Below are 12,721 nucleotides of genomic sequence, written 5' to 3' on the forward strand. Positions count from 1 at the left end.
CCCCATTGATCAAAGAAAAGGCTTTAAAACACCCAAAAAACTGATGAAGATGATTAGAATATTTAAATTGTCATGTTCAAAGTTTTAAAACAACTGAAAAAGAGGAAAATTCATCTTTAAAGTCGTAGAACCTCAGATGAGGAATTGATTTATTTTTCACCATAACAAAAAAGAAAAAAAGTTTCATTACCTCAGTTTTGAGGAGTTCATTTTTAAAAGTTTCGTTGCCTCAGTTTTGAGGAGTTCATTTTTAAAAGTCTCGTTGCCTCAACTTTGAGGAGTTCATTTTTAAAAGTTTTGTTGCCTCAGCCTTGAGGAGTTCATTTTTAAAGTTTCATTGCCTCAATTTTGAGGAGTTTATTCTTAAAAGTGTTATTACCTCAATCTTGAGAAGTTCATTTAAAAAAAAAATAACTAAACTTGGTAAGAGAATTATAGAATTAGTCAAATACAATGTCTACGTCTTTGCACTATTTCGGATTTTCGAAATGCGCAAAGAGGGACAGCTGTAGACACTGTAAAAAAGAAAAATCATAATGAAATTATATTAAAAATAAATGAAAAATAAACAAAAAAAGAAAAAAAAAAGAGAGAAAAAAGAGAGAGAGGTACGACTGGCAGGGTGTGGACGCCGATTTGGACGCCGTCGGTTGGGGAACGACACCGAGGTGAAGGTGAGAGGAATTGAGAGGTTTGGGGAGGAACTGGAACGGTGGTGAGAGAGAGAGAGAGAGAGAGAGAGAGAGAGATAGATAGAGAAAGGATTCGGTTGACGGAAGGAGGTCCGACGCGGGGTAGCGACCGGCGGTAGGAAGAGAGAGGCAAAGAGAGTCCCATTTTGGGTTGGCCGGCGGTTTGGTGAGAGAAGAGAGAGAGTTTGGATTTTAGAGAGAGAAACAAGAAGGAAGAAATGAAAGAAAAAAGGGAGGGAAGAGAGTATAAATACCTAGGGTTAGAAGCATTAAACGACGTCGTTTTGGGCACACCAAGGGCTGCTGAACAAGGCACCGAAACGGTGCATTTTGGAAGAGGTCTGAGGGCCTTGGAAAACAGATCAGTTAGAGTGGGCCGGCTGTCTTGGGCCACTTTTAGCTCATAAAAGGTAAATCTTTGGCTTTTATGATTTAGTCTTTGTGATTGTGCTGGGCCCAATGTTAGGTAGGAAGACAAATTATTTTTAGTAGGTTATTAGGTAGAATAAAAGAAAATATACATATAAAAAATGAGAATGATTAAATGATTAAGTGTCAAGAGAAAAATAGAAATAAAAAAAACAATATAGAAAATAGGTAAAAATACTACATTCAATGATACCAAAAAATGATGGTAAAATATAAGAGTACATATATTCTATATAATAATAATAAAATCAGATAAAATAGTTATTTAATTATAAAAAAACAGATCCAAGCATAATATACATAGAGAAATAAACAAACACTTAGTCAATGAAAATTAATAGATTTAGTTTAGTAAATATAGGAAAAGTAAACATTTAATGTTAGGAATTAATTTATTTAGATTAATAATATATACATATAAGAGGATTGTATATTTTGATTTAGAATATTGTTTAGAAAAAATATAGGTATAGGAAAGGATGAAATGTGGAACATATTTATGAGATACATAGTTATGTAAATTTATGTAGAGACAACAGGAATGAAAATAAATTAGGAAGAATTAGAATTAAAATGTAATAAAATAAAATATGAAAATATCAATCGGGTGAAAAGATAGTCCCATAAATAAAATGGAGATGGGTATAAATGGAGACAGAATGAAAATAGGATAAGATAAAGAATTATTAATAAAATAATTGTTTAATTTAAAATCAATGATGGGATGATCGGTAGGGATACGATAAGTCACAATCCCGGGCCAATTTTTTCTAGGTTCGAAATCCGAATCAAGGCTCCACCAGTATGATGAGAGAGCCTCGATTTCAAGATCCCAAAATTTTTAATAAATAAAGAGTTTGACTATACAAAAAAATTAATTACTCAATAAAAATAATAAATAAATAATAATAGATAAAAAAATGATGAGAAAAATAATAATAATAATTCAAATATATAGTAAATAATTAATTTGTGAAAATGCAATATACATGACATTAAATAAATAGAAAAATAAATAATAAATAAATAATAATAAAAATCTAAGACAATAACTAATTTAAAATAAGCATTAAATGAAATCATAAACAATTTATTTAATTATAAAAGGAAAATATAAAAGTAACTTAGAATAAAAAATGTAAGATATAAAAAAATAATAATTAGAAATAAAATAGAAAATATGATAATAAAAAATATAATAAAATGAAAATAATAGTTAAATAATAATAGACAATTGCATTAGCATAGCGTATATATATTGCATCATGCATATCATTGCATATAAATATTTCTGTTTTCGAGTTGAAGCCCCGATGATGGGATTTTTCGAGGATCTTGCGAAGCCGAGTATTTCTCAAAAAATTCTCTAGGTGAAAAGATGTCCTCGAGTCCCACCAGTGTGATGGGAGGGCTCGGGAAACATCTTTAATAAAAGGCTTTCACACGTATTAGGTCCATTATGCACGAAAACGTTATTTTTAAAGAAAAACGTACGATGACCCCGATGATGAGAATTATTCGTTGAATTTGCGAAGGCGAGTTTATCGGATAATTCCCTAGGTGAGAGAACACCCCGGATCACACCAGTATAATGGGCGGATTTGGGAGAACGTCCTCGATAAAGGGTTATTCGTTCGACATTTTTATCCCACGCCATGCATCTCATCTTTTTTCACATTTGCATTCCATCTTAGGTTAAATAGGAGATAAAATAACAGAATAATAACTAAAGAAATATAGTGAACTTAAAAATTAAAACCTAATAGGATAATCTAAAAAATGGTACCGTTCATGGAATGGGCATCACGGGGGTGCTAATCCTTCCCCGGGCGTAACTGGACTCCCGAGCCTAAATCTAGAAAATCGTAGACCAGTTTAAGGTTCTCTTCGGCGGGCTTAAAATTAATTTAAGGTTTCGTCGATTAGAATCGAGTCAATAGGTGGCCAATCGCACCTAGTAAAAAAGATTGGTGGCGACTCCTATTTTTTAGAGTTTTCACTCATGTCTGGCGATCGGGTACCTCGAACTCTAACGTTACGACAGCCTCTAATCTACACAACCTTCCTACTAGTTGTATTAAGATGAACAGCTAGAGCATTATGGATCTACACTTCCTCACTCTCTACCTATGTTGCACCTTTGCTCATAGTTTTTGCTCTTACCAGTGTGTTCTTGTAAGACTTGGTTGCCTCCCTTTCACCCTAGGTAACATTCACAGGTCGTTCTTGTTGTTAATAATGCTTGCATGATGTTTTGAAGATGAATCACATGTGTCGTGGTTGACTTTCAAGATTAATTTTAGAAATGTCTCTACATGAAGGATTTTGAGAATACAAAAGACTTCATCAACAGATTTATAAAGGTTGTTAATCAACTTAGACTCTCGAGAGAGGATATTTTAGAAAGGAGTTTGCAAAAATCCCTTATCTCCCTACTAAAAAGATTTGAAGCTACAATTGCTTCTTTGAAAAGAGAACTCTCCAAAATATCACTATAAATAATGGCATATGCCCTCCAAGCAACTAAATAAGGAAGGTTATAAGAAGTAAGATTGCAACTGAAACTACCCTATTAGAAAAAACCAAAGGGAAATCAGTGGGAGAGTCTAGCTCGAAGAAAAGCCTTTACGATTTGAAACAGAAAGAAAAAGAGGTTCAAATGACAACTAGAAATCAGCAAAAAAGAGGTAAAATGCCTATATGTTCTTATTACAAAAGAAAGGTCATGCTGAGAACAGCTGCTAGTTTAAACTTTATGTCAAATGTTGAAATTGCAATCAAACGGGACAAATGTAGAAAGCTTGCAAAAATAAAATTGAAAATGTAGGAAAAAGTGATGAACCAGTAGAAAAAGCCAAGTTAGCTAAAGAACACTTGTTCATGGCTCACTCAAGGAATGTGAAAGCAATTGATGCAAAGCTGTGGTTGCTTGATAGTGGGGCTTCTAATCATATGACACTTGGTAAGAAGTTGTTTGTTGAGTTTAATGGGCATTACCGATCTAGAGTAGAGATTAGAAATGGCATTAATTTGCAAGTGAAAAAGAAAGGATTAGTAGTGTAACAAACTGCCAGTGGTGACAAGTATGAGTTTAAAGTTCCTTTTGTTCCTGAAATTACACAAAATCCGCTAAGTGTAGGGTGATTACTTAAGTAGAATTATGCTATGTTGTTTAAGGACTTATCATGCACCATTTATGCTCCTAATGGTACATACATGATGAATATACCTATGGAACAAAATTGTTTTCCTATAAATTAGAATAATACATGCATGCAGGTGTCTGAGATTGATTCGAATATAACTTTTTTGTGGCACAAATGATTAGGCCACTGTAATATTACATCATTGATATAATCTAGTTTAACAGGTTTATTGAAAAATCTGCCTTCAATAGCTAACACTGATCAAGTAAGTGGGACTTGTCAGTTTGGAAAAATAACAGGGAAGCCCTACCCTTTTATGAGTTCAAGTAAAGTTGCAAAAAAACTTGAAGTGGTCCATACAGATGTCAGAGGTCCATTGAGAAAAGCCTTTTTAAATGGGAGTAAATTTTTTCTTATTTTCATTGATGATCTAACCAGGATGTGTTGGATTTATTTCATGAAGTTGAAATCATAAACCTTTAATCATTTTATGAGTTTCAAAGCCAAATGGAGACAGAAACAGGGAGGAGAATTCAAGCTCTCAGGTTTGATAATGATGGAGAGTTTACATCACTAGAGTTCACTCATTTTATGAAAAAAGAAAGAATACATCACTAGCTTACTACTCTATATTGTCCACAACAGAATGGAGTTAGTGAGTGCAAAAACAGGCAATAATTGAGATGACAAAATGCTTTTTGATAGAAAAAGATTTACCTAAAAGATTTTGGGCTGAGGCAACAAAGACAACAGTTTATTTGCAAAACATTCTTCCCTCACAAGCCGTGAAAAACTCAACTCCATATGAACGTTGGTTTGGGAGAAAACCTTCTATGAATCATTTAAGAGTGTTTGGTTGCATTTGTTACCAACACATACCAGAAGAACAGGGAGATAAATTACAATCAAAGGCACTAAAAGGCATTTTTATTGGGTATAGTCAACAGTCGAAAGCTTATAGAATTTATTAGCCTGACTCAAGCAAAGTTGCTATTAGCAGAAATGTGGTATTTGCTAAAAATGATAAGTGGAATTGGGAACAGCAGTAGATAATGAGCACTACACCTCCAGTGTATAGCACTGAAAGTCAAAATATTGATGATGATGAGCTTGATGTAGAACAAACCATAGATGAAGCTCGTATAAGAAAGACACATTCCATTCAAGATATTTATGGCAAATGTCATTTTGCTTTGTCAAAACTTGCCTCATTTGATGAAGCTTTGAAGCATGCTGAATGGAATCCTGCCATGAGAGAAGAAATTAAGATGATTAAGTAGAATAACACTTGGTCCTTGGTAGACAGACGTAAGCATGGATTTTTAAAAGAAACTTCAATGTAGATGGCTCATTAAATAGATGCAAGGTGGGACTGGTAGCCAAGGGATATGCACAATTAGCTAGTGTCAATTATTAAGAGACTTTTGCTCCTGTAGCAAGGCTCGACATAATCAGGTTGTTGATTGCTTTTTCAGTAGCTAAGAATTGGAGAATTTATCATTTGGATGTCAAGTCTGCCTTTCTAAATGGCAAACTTGCAGAAGAAATCTATGTGGAACAACTGATGGGATTTAAGATAGAATTTAGAAGAGATAAGGTTTATAAGCTCCACAAGGCATTATATGGCTTAAAACAAATACGACAAGCTTGGTATAGTAGGATTGATACCTACTTGAATGATCAGGGATTTTGCAAAAGTGTCAACGAGGCTACATTGTATACTTTGAAGAAAGGCAATGATGCGCCTTTAATTGTCTCCCTCTATATGGATGATTTACTGATAACAGGAGGTAGTGTAGACAGTGTTAATAAGTTTAAATCTCATATGCAAAGAGCGTTCAAAATGTCAGATTTATGAGTGATGAACTTCTTCCTGGGATTGGAATTACTTCAAACCAGCACTAGTATTCATTTGTCTCAATAGTAATACATTCTTGATGTGCTCAGGAAGTTTAAAATGAAAGATTGCAAAGCTGTCGCAACTCCTCTCATTGCTAATGAAAAACTATCTGTGAATGCTAGAGATAAGCTTGAAAATCCAAGTCAATATAAAAGCCTCAAAGGAAGTCTCCTCTACATATGTGCCACACGGCCTAAAATTACGTTTGTAGTCAGTTATCTCTCACGGTTTATGCAGTAACCAAGTGAGAGTCATTTTACAGTTGCCAACAGAGTTCTCAGGTATCTGAAAAGCACTCCAACTCATGACATTTATTTTTCTCATAGAAATCATATTTAACTCATTACATTTTCTAATAGTGAATGGGGTGGTCGTTCTGATGATGGAAAAAGTACATCAAGATATGTGTTTACCTTTGGAAATGGCACTTTTAAATGGAATTCACATAAACAGGAGATTGTGGCTCAATCCATAGCAGAAGCTGAGTATATTGCAGCAGCTTCTGCAGTAAACCAAGCCATATGGTTGAGGAAGTCTTGTTCGATCTTGGTATGTCACCTATGAATGCAACTAAATTATTTGTACATAACAAGTCTACTATCTCCATGACAAAGAACTTGGTATTTCACAGCATAACTAAGCATATAAATGTGAAGTAGCATGCATTCAGAGATATAGAAAAATGAGGTGAGATTCTAGTTCAATATTGCAGCACAGAAAATCAAATTACAGACGTGATGACAAAGCCTTTATGCAAGCCAAAGTTTGAGCTTAACAGAGATAGATTGATGGTGCTGCCTGCAAGCATTAAGAGTGTTGTTGATAATGCTTGCATGATGTTTTGAAGATGAATCACATGTGTCATGGTTGACTTCCAGGTTGAATACTGGAGATGTATCTGCATGAATGGGGTGGCATATTACGTGTAATTTTGCACTCTCTTTAACCTTTCATAGTTAACACTTGTAATCTCTATATGAACAAGTATAATTTATGTAATCTCATCCCCTCTCAAAGTATTTGTATATACCATGCTAATGAATGGAGAAAGATGATGAAGAAGTTTAGTTTGAAAAACTTTTGTTCATTCATGTTTTTGAACCATTTAATAGAGGTACTTTACAGTTACCTCGTTCTTATTTCTTACTTTTGATACGTAACAGTTCTTTGTGAGTTTCCCTACCAACGTTTCTATTCCTCTCCTGCCTAGCCATATAGACTCCAATGTATTTACCATCAATTCTTTTGTTATTTCCTTTTTTCCATAGCTCTGACTTTTCTTTGAATCTAACAATCGAAATTGGACTCTCTCACAGTATTCTTCTTAGCACTATTAGCCACTTAGAAGTCCATCACAAACCCATACTCACCAAACATTTCCTTTAGCGCCACCCATGTAACCCATAGGCTCAAATTTTCAAAGAACACCGAATACAGACTATCCCTCCACTTGTCCAAACTCTCCGTCACTCTGTAATCCCAAGTGCTGTCAATGAATCTTCTCCAACCACTATCATGGCTCTTCAAGGTTGCAAAATTCAATTGTCAATTAATATCAATTTGACAAATTAAGAAGAATCAAACAAGTATCCTTTTTATTTCTTAGATATTCTATTTTTATTTGTTTATTTCTTTCTTTTTCTAAATTACTTATTCCCATATATTTTTGGCACAATAGTTCACCACTTAAGCAATGCAAATTATTAAGTGAAATAATCGATTATAATGATAAACTTTGTAAATCAATTGAACTAATTACTCAAATAAACGGAAAATAGTAAGTAATAACTATATAAGTATTAGTTCAATCGATTATTAAACAAAATAAGCGCTCAATACATTTTTGTATTCTAAATTTATAATTGTTATTAAAAATTGATATGCTTTTTATGTGATGAAGTTAAGACTGAATGAAAATATTTATTAATTATTTTATGCATATAATTTATGTAAATATTGAAATTTATTTTATTTAATAATTTCTATTTCAATGTAAAAAAAATTTACATTTATAATTTTATTAACATTTTAACTTTCCACTTCACAAAAATTCTTGTCATAAAATCTAAAAAAAAAAAACCCGGAGTTATTTAAGAAAATTCAAATAAGCTCTTATTCTTTTAATGTATTCAATCAAACCCTTATACTTTTATTTTAAACCAAATAAACCTTTAAAATTAATGATTAACTAATTGTTACTAACTAAAATATCATTTTATGTCATGTGGTACTAACACTGTATACTACTATGTCATAATGAATGATGGTGTAGAATTTTGATATTATATGATAATATAGTCATGTAATAGTTTTTATCTTACGACAGTACTATGTGGATATAAAATGAAAAATAAAATTTTTTTAAAAAAGTTGACAAGTGGCATTTTAACTAATAATAATTAATAAATTGTTAGTCATAAAACCTATTTGATTCAAAATAAAAATAAAAGAGTTTAATTGACCATAAGAAAAAGAATAAAGACTTTTTCATGCATTATGTCAAAAATTTTCTTATATCACAACATCATGCAGTGTTTGAAGTTTGTTTAGTTTAATAATTATAACACAAAACTTTATATCAAATTTCAGGTGATGATTATGAAATATGAAAGGAACTAGCTAGATAGAGTTGCATGTGTTACGGAGTTCTTGATCCGATGTTCACCATATAATACTAATTATACTTTATCAAGCAAAAGTCAAACAACTAAGTGAAACATGTCCAAATGTGAAGCTTAAAAGGAAACAGATAAAAAAAAAAATTTAAAGAGATGGACTTTTATTTACATTCACTGGAACGAAGATAAGGTTGGAAGAAGAAATTAAGCTGTGTGTGGAAAAAGTAATTACAATTCCTCCAAATTAAACATCCCTGCCACTTTTTTACTTTTGTTAAAAAAGATGGTACAAAAGCACGAAACGGGATTAGTTAAAGAAGAAAATCTTGCCCTACAAAATTATGGGAAATTTAATGGACATCGAAATGGTTTATTTAACCAGTGTATCGATAGCAATGTGTGATGACACTGCACCCTCTTTTGTAAGGATTAGCCCGCCCAGGGGCGCCACAGTTGTAGTAGGAATTGCCCCGACGATTGCATGGAACGCTGTTCTGCTTGAGGGCACCGTAGCTAATGTACCTTTTCCCTTCAGCTAATGCCCTACGGCTTATATCCCATTCCATCGGCGTTTCTTCCTCATTGCCTATGCACTCACTCAAGGGGCCACGACATGCTTGCCTTGCACCCACACTTCCATCGCGGACCGTGCTCGAGAACAAGGTTCGACCCCAATGCGTGCTGCCGTAGGATGATGACTCGGCCGATATGGCCAGAGAAATGATAAGGACAGCAAAAGGAAGCCGAAAATTCATCAGAGACAATATTTAGGCAAAGAAGAAATGGCTGATAGTTTGTTTTGGGTGACAAAATATGGGAGGGGTATTTGGTCCTCAGCTACGCTAGCTTTATGTGATTTAACTTGTTTTACGCTTAGCTTAACGTTTGTTGGGGGGATGCCCGCGTCTTGCTCCTTCAATGTTGGCCTGAAATAACTATACTAATTCTACTAGCCTATATCGTAGCCTCTTGCTAGGATCTTGATCGTAGCCAAATTGACAAGAAAGACTTGGACCGCTGGATCACCAAATCTGGTTAGCTATATTGTATCATCTAAATTGGACTGGAACTAGTTCGAAAAACTTATATTTATCAAGATTTTTTTACGTATATAAATGAAAGATATATGCAAAAATTACTATTCAAATTAAAATTATTTGGGATTTTTTTGTAGTCTATTTTTTGGACAATTGTAAAACTATAGTACTATTTTATTTATAATTAGCTTCCACAGCTGATACTTAGATATAACAGTCAACCATGAACCATGTATCAATTTATATTGAAACCAAAGCCATACTAATTCATTAACGACGAAAGAAATTATGAAAATAATAAAGAACAAAATAATATAGCAAGTTCATTAACGACCAATCCCTCCTTCTTTCAACCCTCCATTCAGCTCCAAATACAAAACTGCTTTGTCGTCCCAAGGAACTTACAGACTTCTCAAGATCATGCTCACCCAAACGCTGAAACCCAACACTAACGAAGTAGAACATACTAATCCCAATGAACCTGATTTTTGCTCCGATGGAGCCGGCGCCGGAGCATCAATGTCCGATGGGGTGTCGCTGGTCTTTGGTGACTCCACTGGAGGGTTAGTCTTAGGAACAGGAGATGGAGCTGGAGAAACTGGCCGTGTTGCTGGCACAGCAGTTGAGGGAGATGGAGAAGGAGGCTGCTTCTGGGGTTTGTGTCTCACAGCCAAGACCACAACGATGAGCTTTTGGCCTTTGTTGCAGTTATCAGCATTGCCTCCGATGAAGAAGAAGGGACCTGAACGATCAAATGTAAAGATTGAATCACCGTCTGTCAGGGACTGTATTGGGTTACTGGTGTTGCACGAGTAGTAAGCTTCTCTTGTTACCAACAGCACCGAGTCTGACCCTTTCCTGTACTTAAAAACTGCAAAAAAAAAAAAAAAAAGATTCCCGGAGACCAAATCAGATGATCAATTCTTAGCAGAAGTATATAGATACAGAGAAAAAGGAGTGCTTACGGAGAGTGTCATTGACTTGGAATCTGTTCCTTTCAGCCCAATGATTGTACTTCTCAGAAGGGCTGACCACCCAACCTTCTTTGCCACCAACGTAGAACTTGTAACCTTGAGTTGAGCTGAGGAAAGACAACACTGTCACAATCCACAGAAAACCAAGAAATCTTTTGGACCCCATTCGTCCGTAGTGCAATGAACTGAAGAAACCCACAGAACCAAACAGCTTTTGACAGAGAGAAGAAAAACGAAGAAAATCTAGACTACTAATGGAAATGATCAGTGAAATGAAGTGCATTGAAGTTGGGATTTCGTGGGGGGGGATATATAGGGGGAATCAAGGACGAAGTTACCGTTGTAAAGCATGCAACGCACAGCGTGAAATTATTTGGCAACTTTGGCTGGATTTATGATTAATTGAGTACGTGTTAGTGAATTAGCCGAGCGTTTCATTGGGCGTCTTTATTTCTTAGCTACCCGAGCTTTTACACGTGGCAACATGCAGTAGATTTAACGGTCATTGATATTTTATAAAGTTCTTGCTTGCCATGTTAAGACAAAATTAATGAGTAATTTAATTGGTCTGTTTATATCTTTGCTATTTATTTTATCTTTTTACTTGAAAATAAGGAAAACGCAAGGCAAGTGATTTTTTTTTATTAAAGTATACCCTCTATATATATTTGTAACCTTATCGGACGTTATGGTATGGAAGATGCCAAATATTTACCTGGGAGCAGCTAATTTATAGTTAGACCTATTCAAATTGAAACATTAAAGGTGAATAAATATTTTCCATTATTTTATCAGTTTCCGAAGATATGAGGAGTTTTGAAGTTGGATAGAACGAAGGAATTCTTCCTACCGAAAGTGAATTTATTAAATAATTTCATTAGATTAATTTTTTTATTTTTTATTTTTTTATAAAAGAACGAATAAAAAATATATCAAAATATTAATCAAATAGAGTCTAATTTAATCAGTTTAATTTCCAAGTTGCAAACTCATGTTTTCGAATATATATATGCTTAATGTAGGGATTTGGTATTTTTTTCGTCACTTTCTCTTTGCGGTAGATATATCATATTATTGTATTCATAACCTTTTACAAGTCAGTTGAATTTGTTAGGTAACTTGAGATACGTTTCAATCTTCCAAAATTTATGTATTAGGAAAGTTCGTTATTGCAATAAATGGGTGGAATGAGAGAAATTTATGCATTTATGTTTGATGTTTGTCAAAATTCTTGATTTTACCCTACTTTTTTTTAACAAGGTTTTTGAAATAGATATAATATTTTTTAAAAAAATTTAAATTATTTTAAAAAAATTAAATAAATATTTTTATTGCTTTTAATCGAGTCTATTTTTATTTAGTCGATTATTAGTTATAAATGCTTATTTGATTCAAAACAAAAATATAAAAACTTGATTGAATGTAATAAAAAATTAAAAATTTTTTAAAATTTTTTTAAATAGTTTAAGAACTTTTTCGAACATATCTGGTAATTTAAGATATAACATTTCCATTATAAACCACCTAATAAAAACTAGTTTTGAAAATAAAAATAGATAAATTTATAAGTAAATAAGAAAATTGATAATATATATAAAAAATTAAATATAGTCAACTATTAGTAATAAGGACTTATTTAGTTCAAAATTAAAATATATGGACTTGAGTTTTTTGGACAAAATGTTTAAATTTTTATTCTTTTATTACATTAAATAAAATTTTTATATTTTTATTTTATATTAAATAATTTTTTATTATTAATAATTAATTATTTATAAATAAAATATTATTTATTATTTTATATTACGTGATATGAATATGATATATTAATATGTTATAATAAATAATATAACATGTTGATATAATATAATAAAATGATAATATAATAAAATATTGATATGATATGATAAAATGATAATATAATA

The 12,721-nt window shown here is 32.7% G+C and overlaps 2 protein-coding genes across 2 annotated transcripts; both read right to left on the reverse strand.

Annotated features, from left to right (window-relative positions):
- Positions 1-9,159: 9,159 nt before the first annotated feature.
- On the reverse strand, positions 9,160-9,540 carry LOC18608729 (protein RALF-like 22). Its single transcript, XM_007043558.3, has one exon. It carries the CDS (start codon positions 9,538-9,540, stop codon positions 9,160-9,162), a length of 381 nt encoding a protein of 126 aa, XP_007043620.1.
- A 521-nt stretch (positions 9,541-10,061) lies between these two features.
- Positions 10,062-10,962, reverse strand: LOC18608730 (early nodulin-like protein 3). Its single transcript, XM_007043559.3, has 2 exons — positions 10,788-10,962; positions 10,062-10,693 (listed from the first exon to the last, which is right to left on the reverse strand). The coding sequence occupies exons 1-2, from the start codon at positions 10,960-10,962 to the stop codon at positions 10,224-10,226; spliced, it is 645 nt and encodes a 214-aa protein (XP_007043621.2). The 3' UTR covers positions 10,062-10,223.
- Between the last annotated feature and the right edge of the window lie 1,759 nt (positions 10,963-12,721).

The sequence above is a fragment of the Theobroma cacao genome, chromosome 2, assembly GCF_053813885.1.
Source record: "Theobroma cacao isolate CCN51 chromosome 2, ASM5381388v1, whole genome shotgun sequence".
In the NCBI taxonomy this organism is placed as follows: Eukaryota; Viridiplantae; Streptophyta; class Magnoliopsida; order Malvales; family Malvaceae; genus Theobroma; species Theobroma cacao.

What these genes read in the sequence shown, in the direction of transcription:
- LOC18608730 (XM_007043559.3), bottom strand. Translation starts at nt 10,962, where the DNA reads ATGGGGTCCAAAAGATTTCTTGGTTTTCTGTGGATTGTGACAGTGTTG. An exon ending in CCAAGTCAATGACACTCTCC is followed by an intron (nt 10,694 to 10,787) that starts GTAAGCACTCCT and finishes TTTTTTTTGCAG; the next exon opens with TTTTTAAGTACAGGAAAGGG.
- LOC18608729 (XM_007043558.3), bottom strand. Translation starts at nt 9,540, where the DNA reads ATGAATTTTCGGCTTCCTTTTGCTGTCCTTATCATTTCTCTGGCCATA.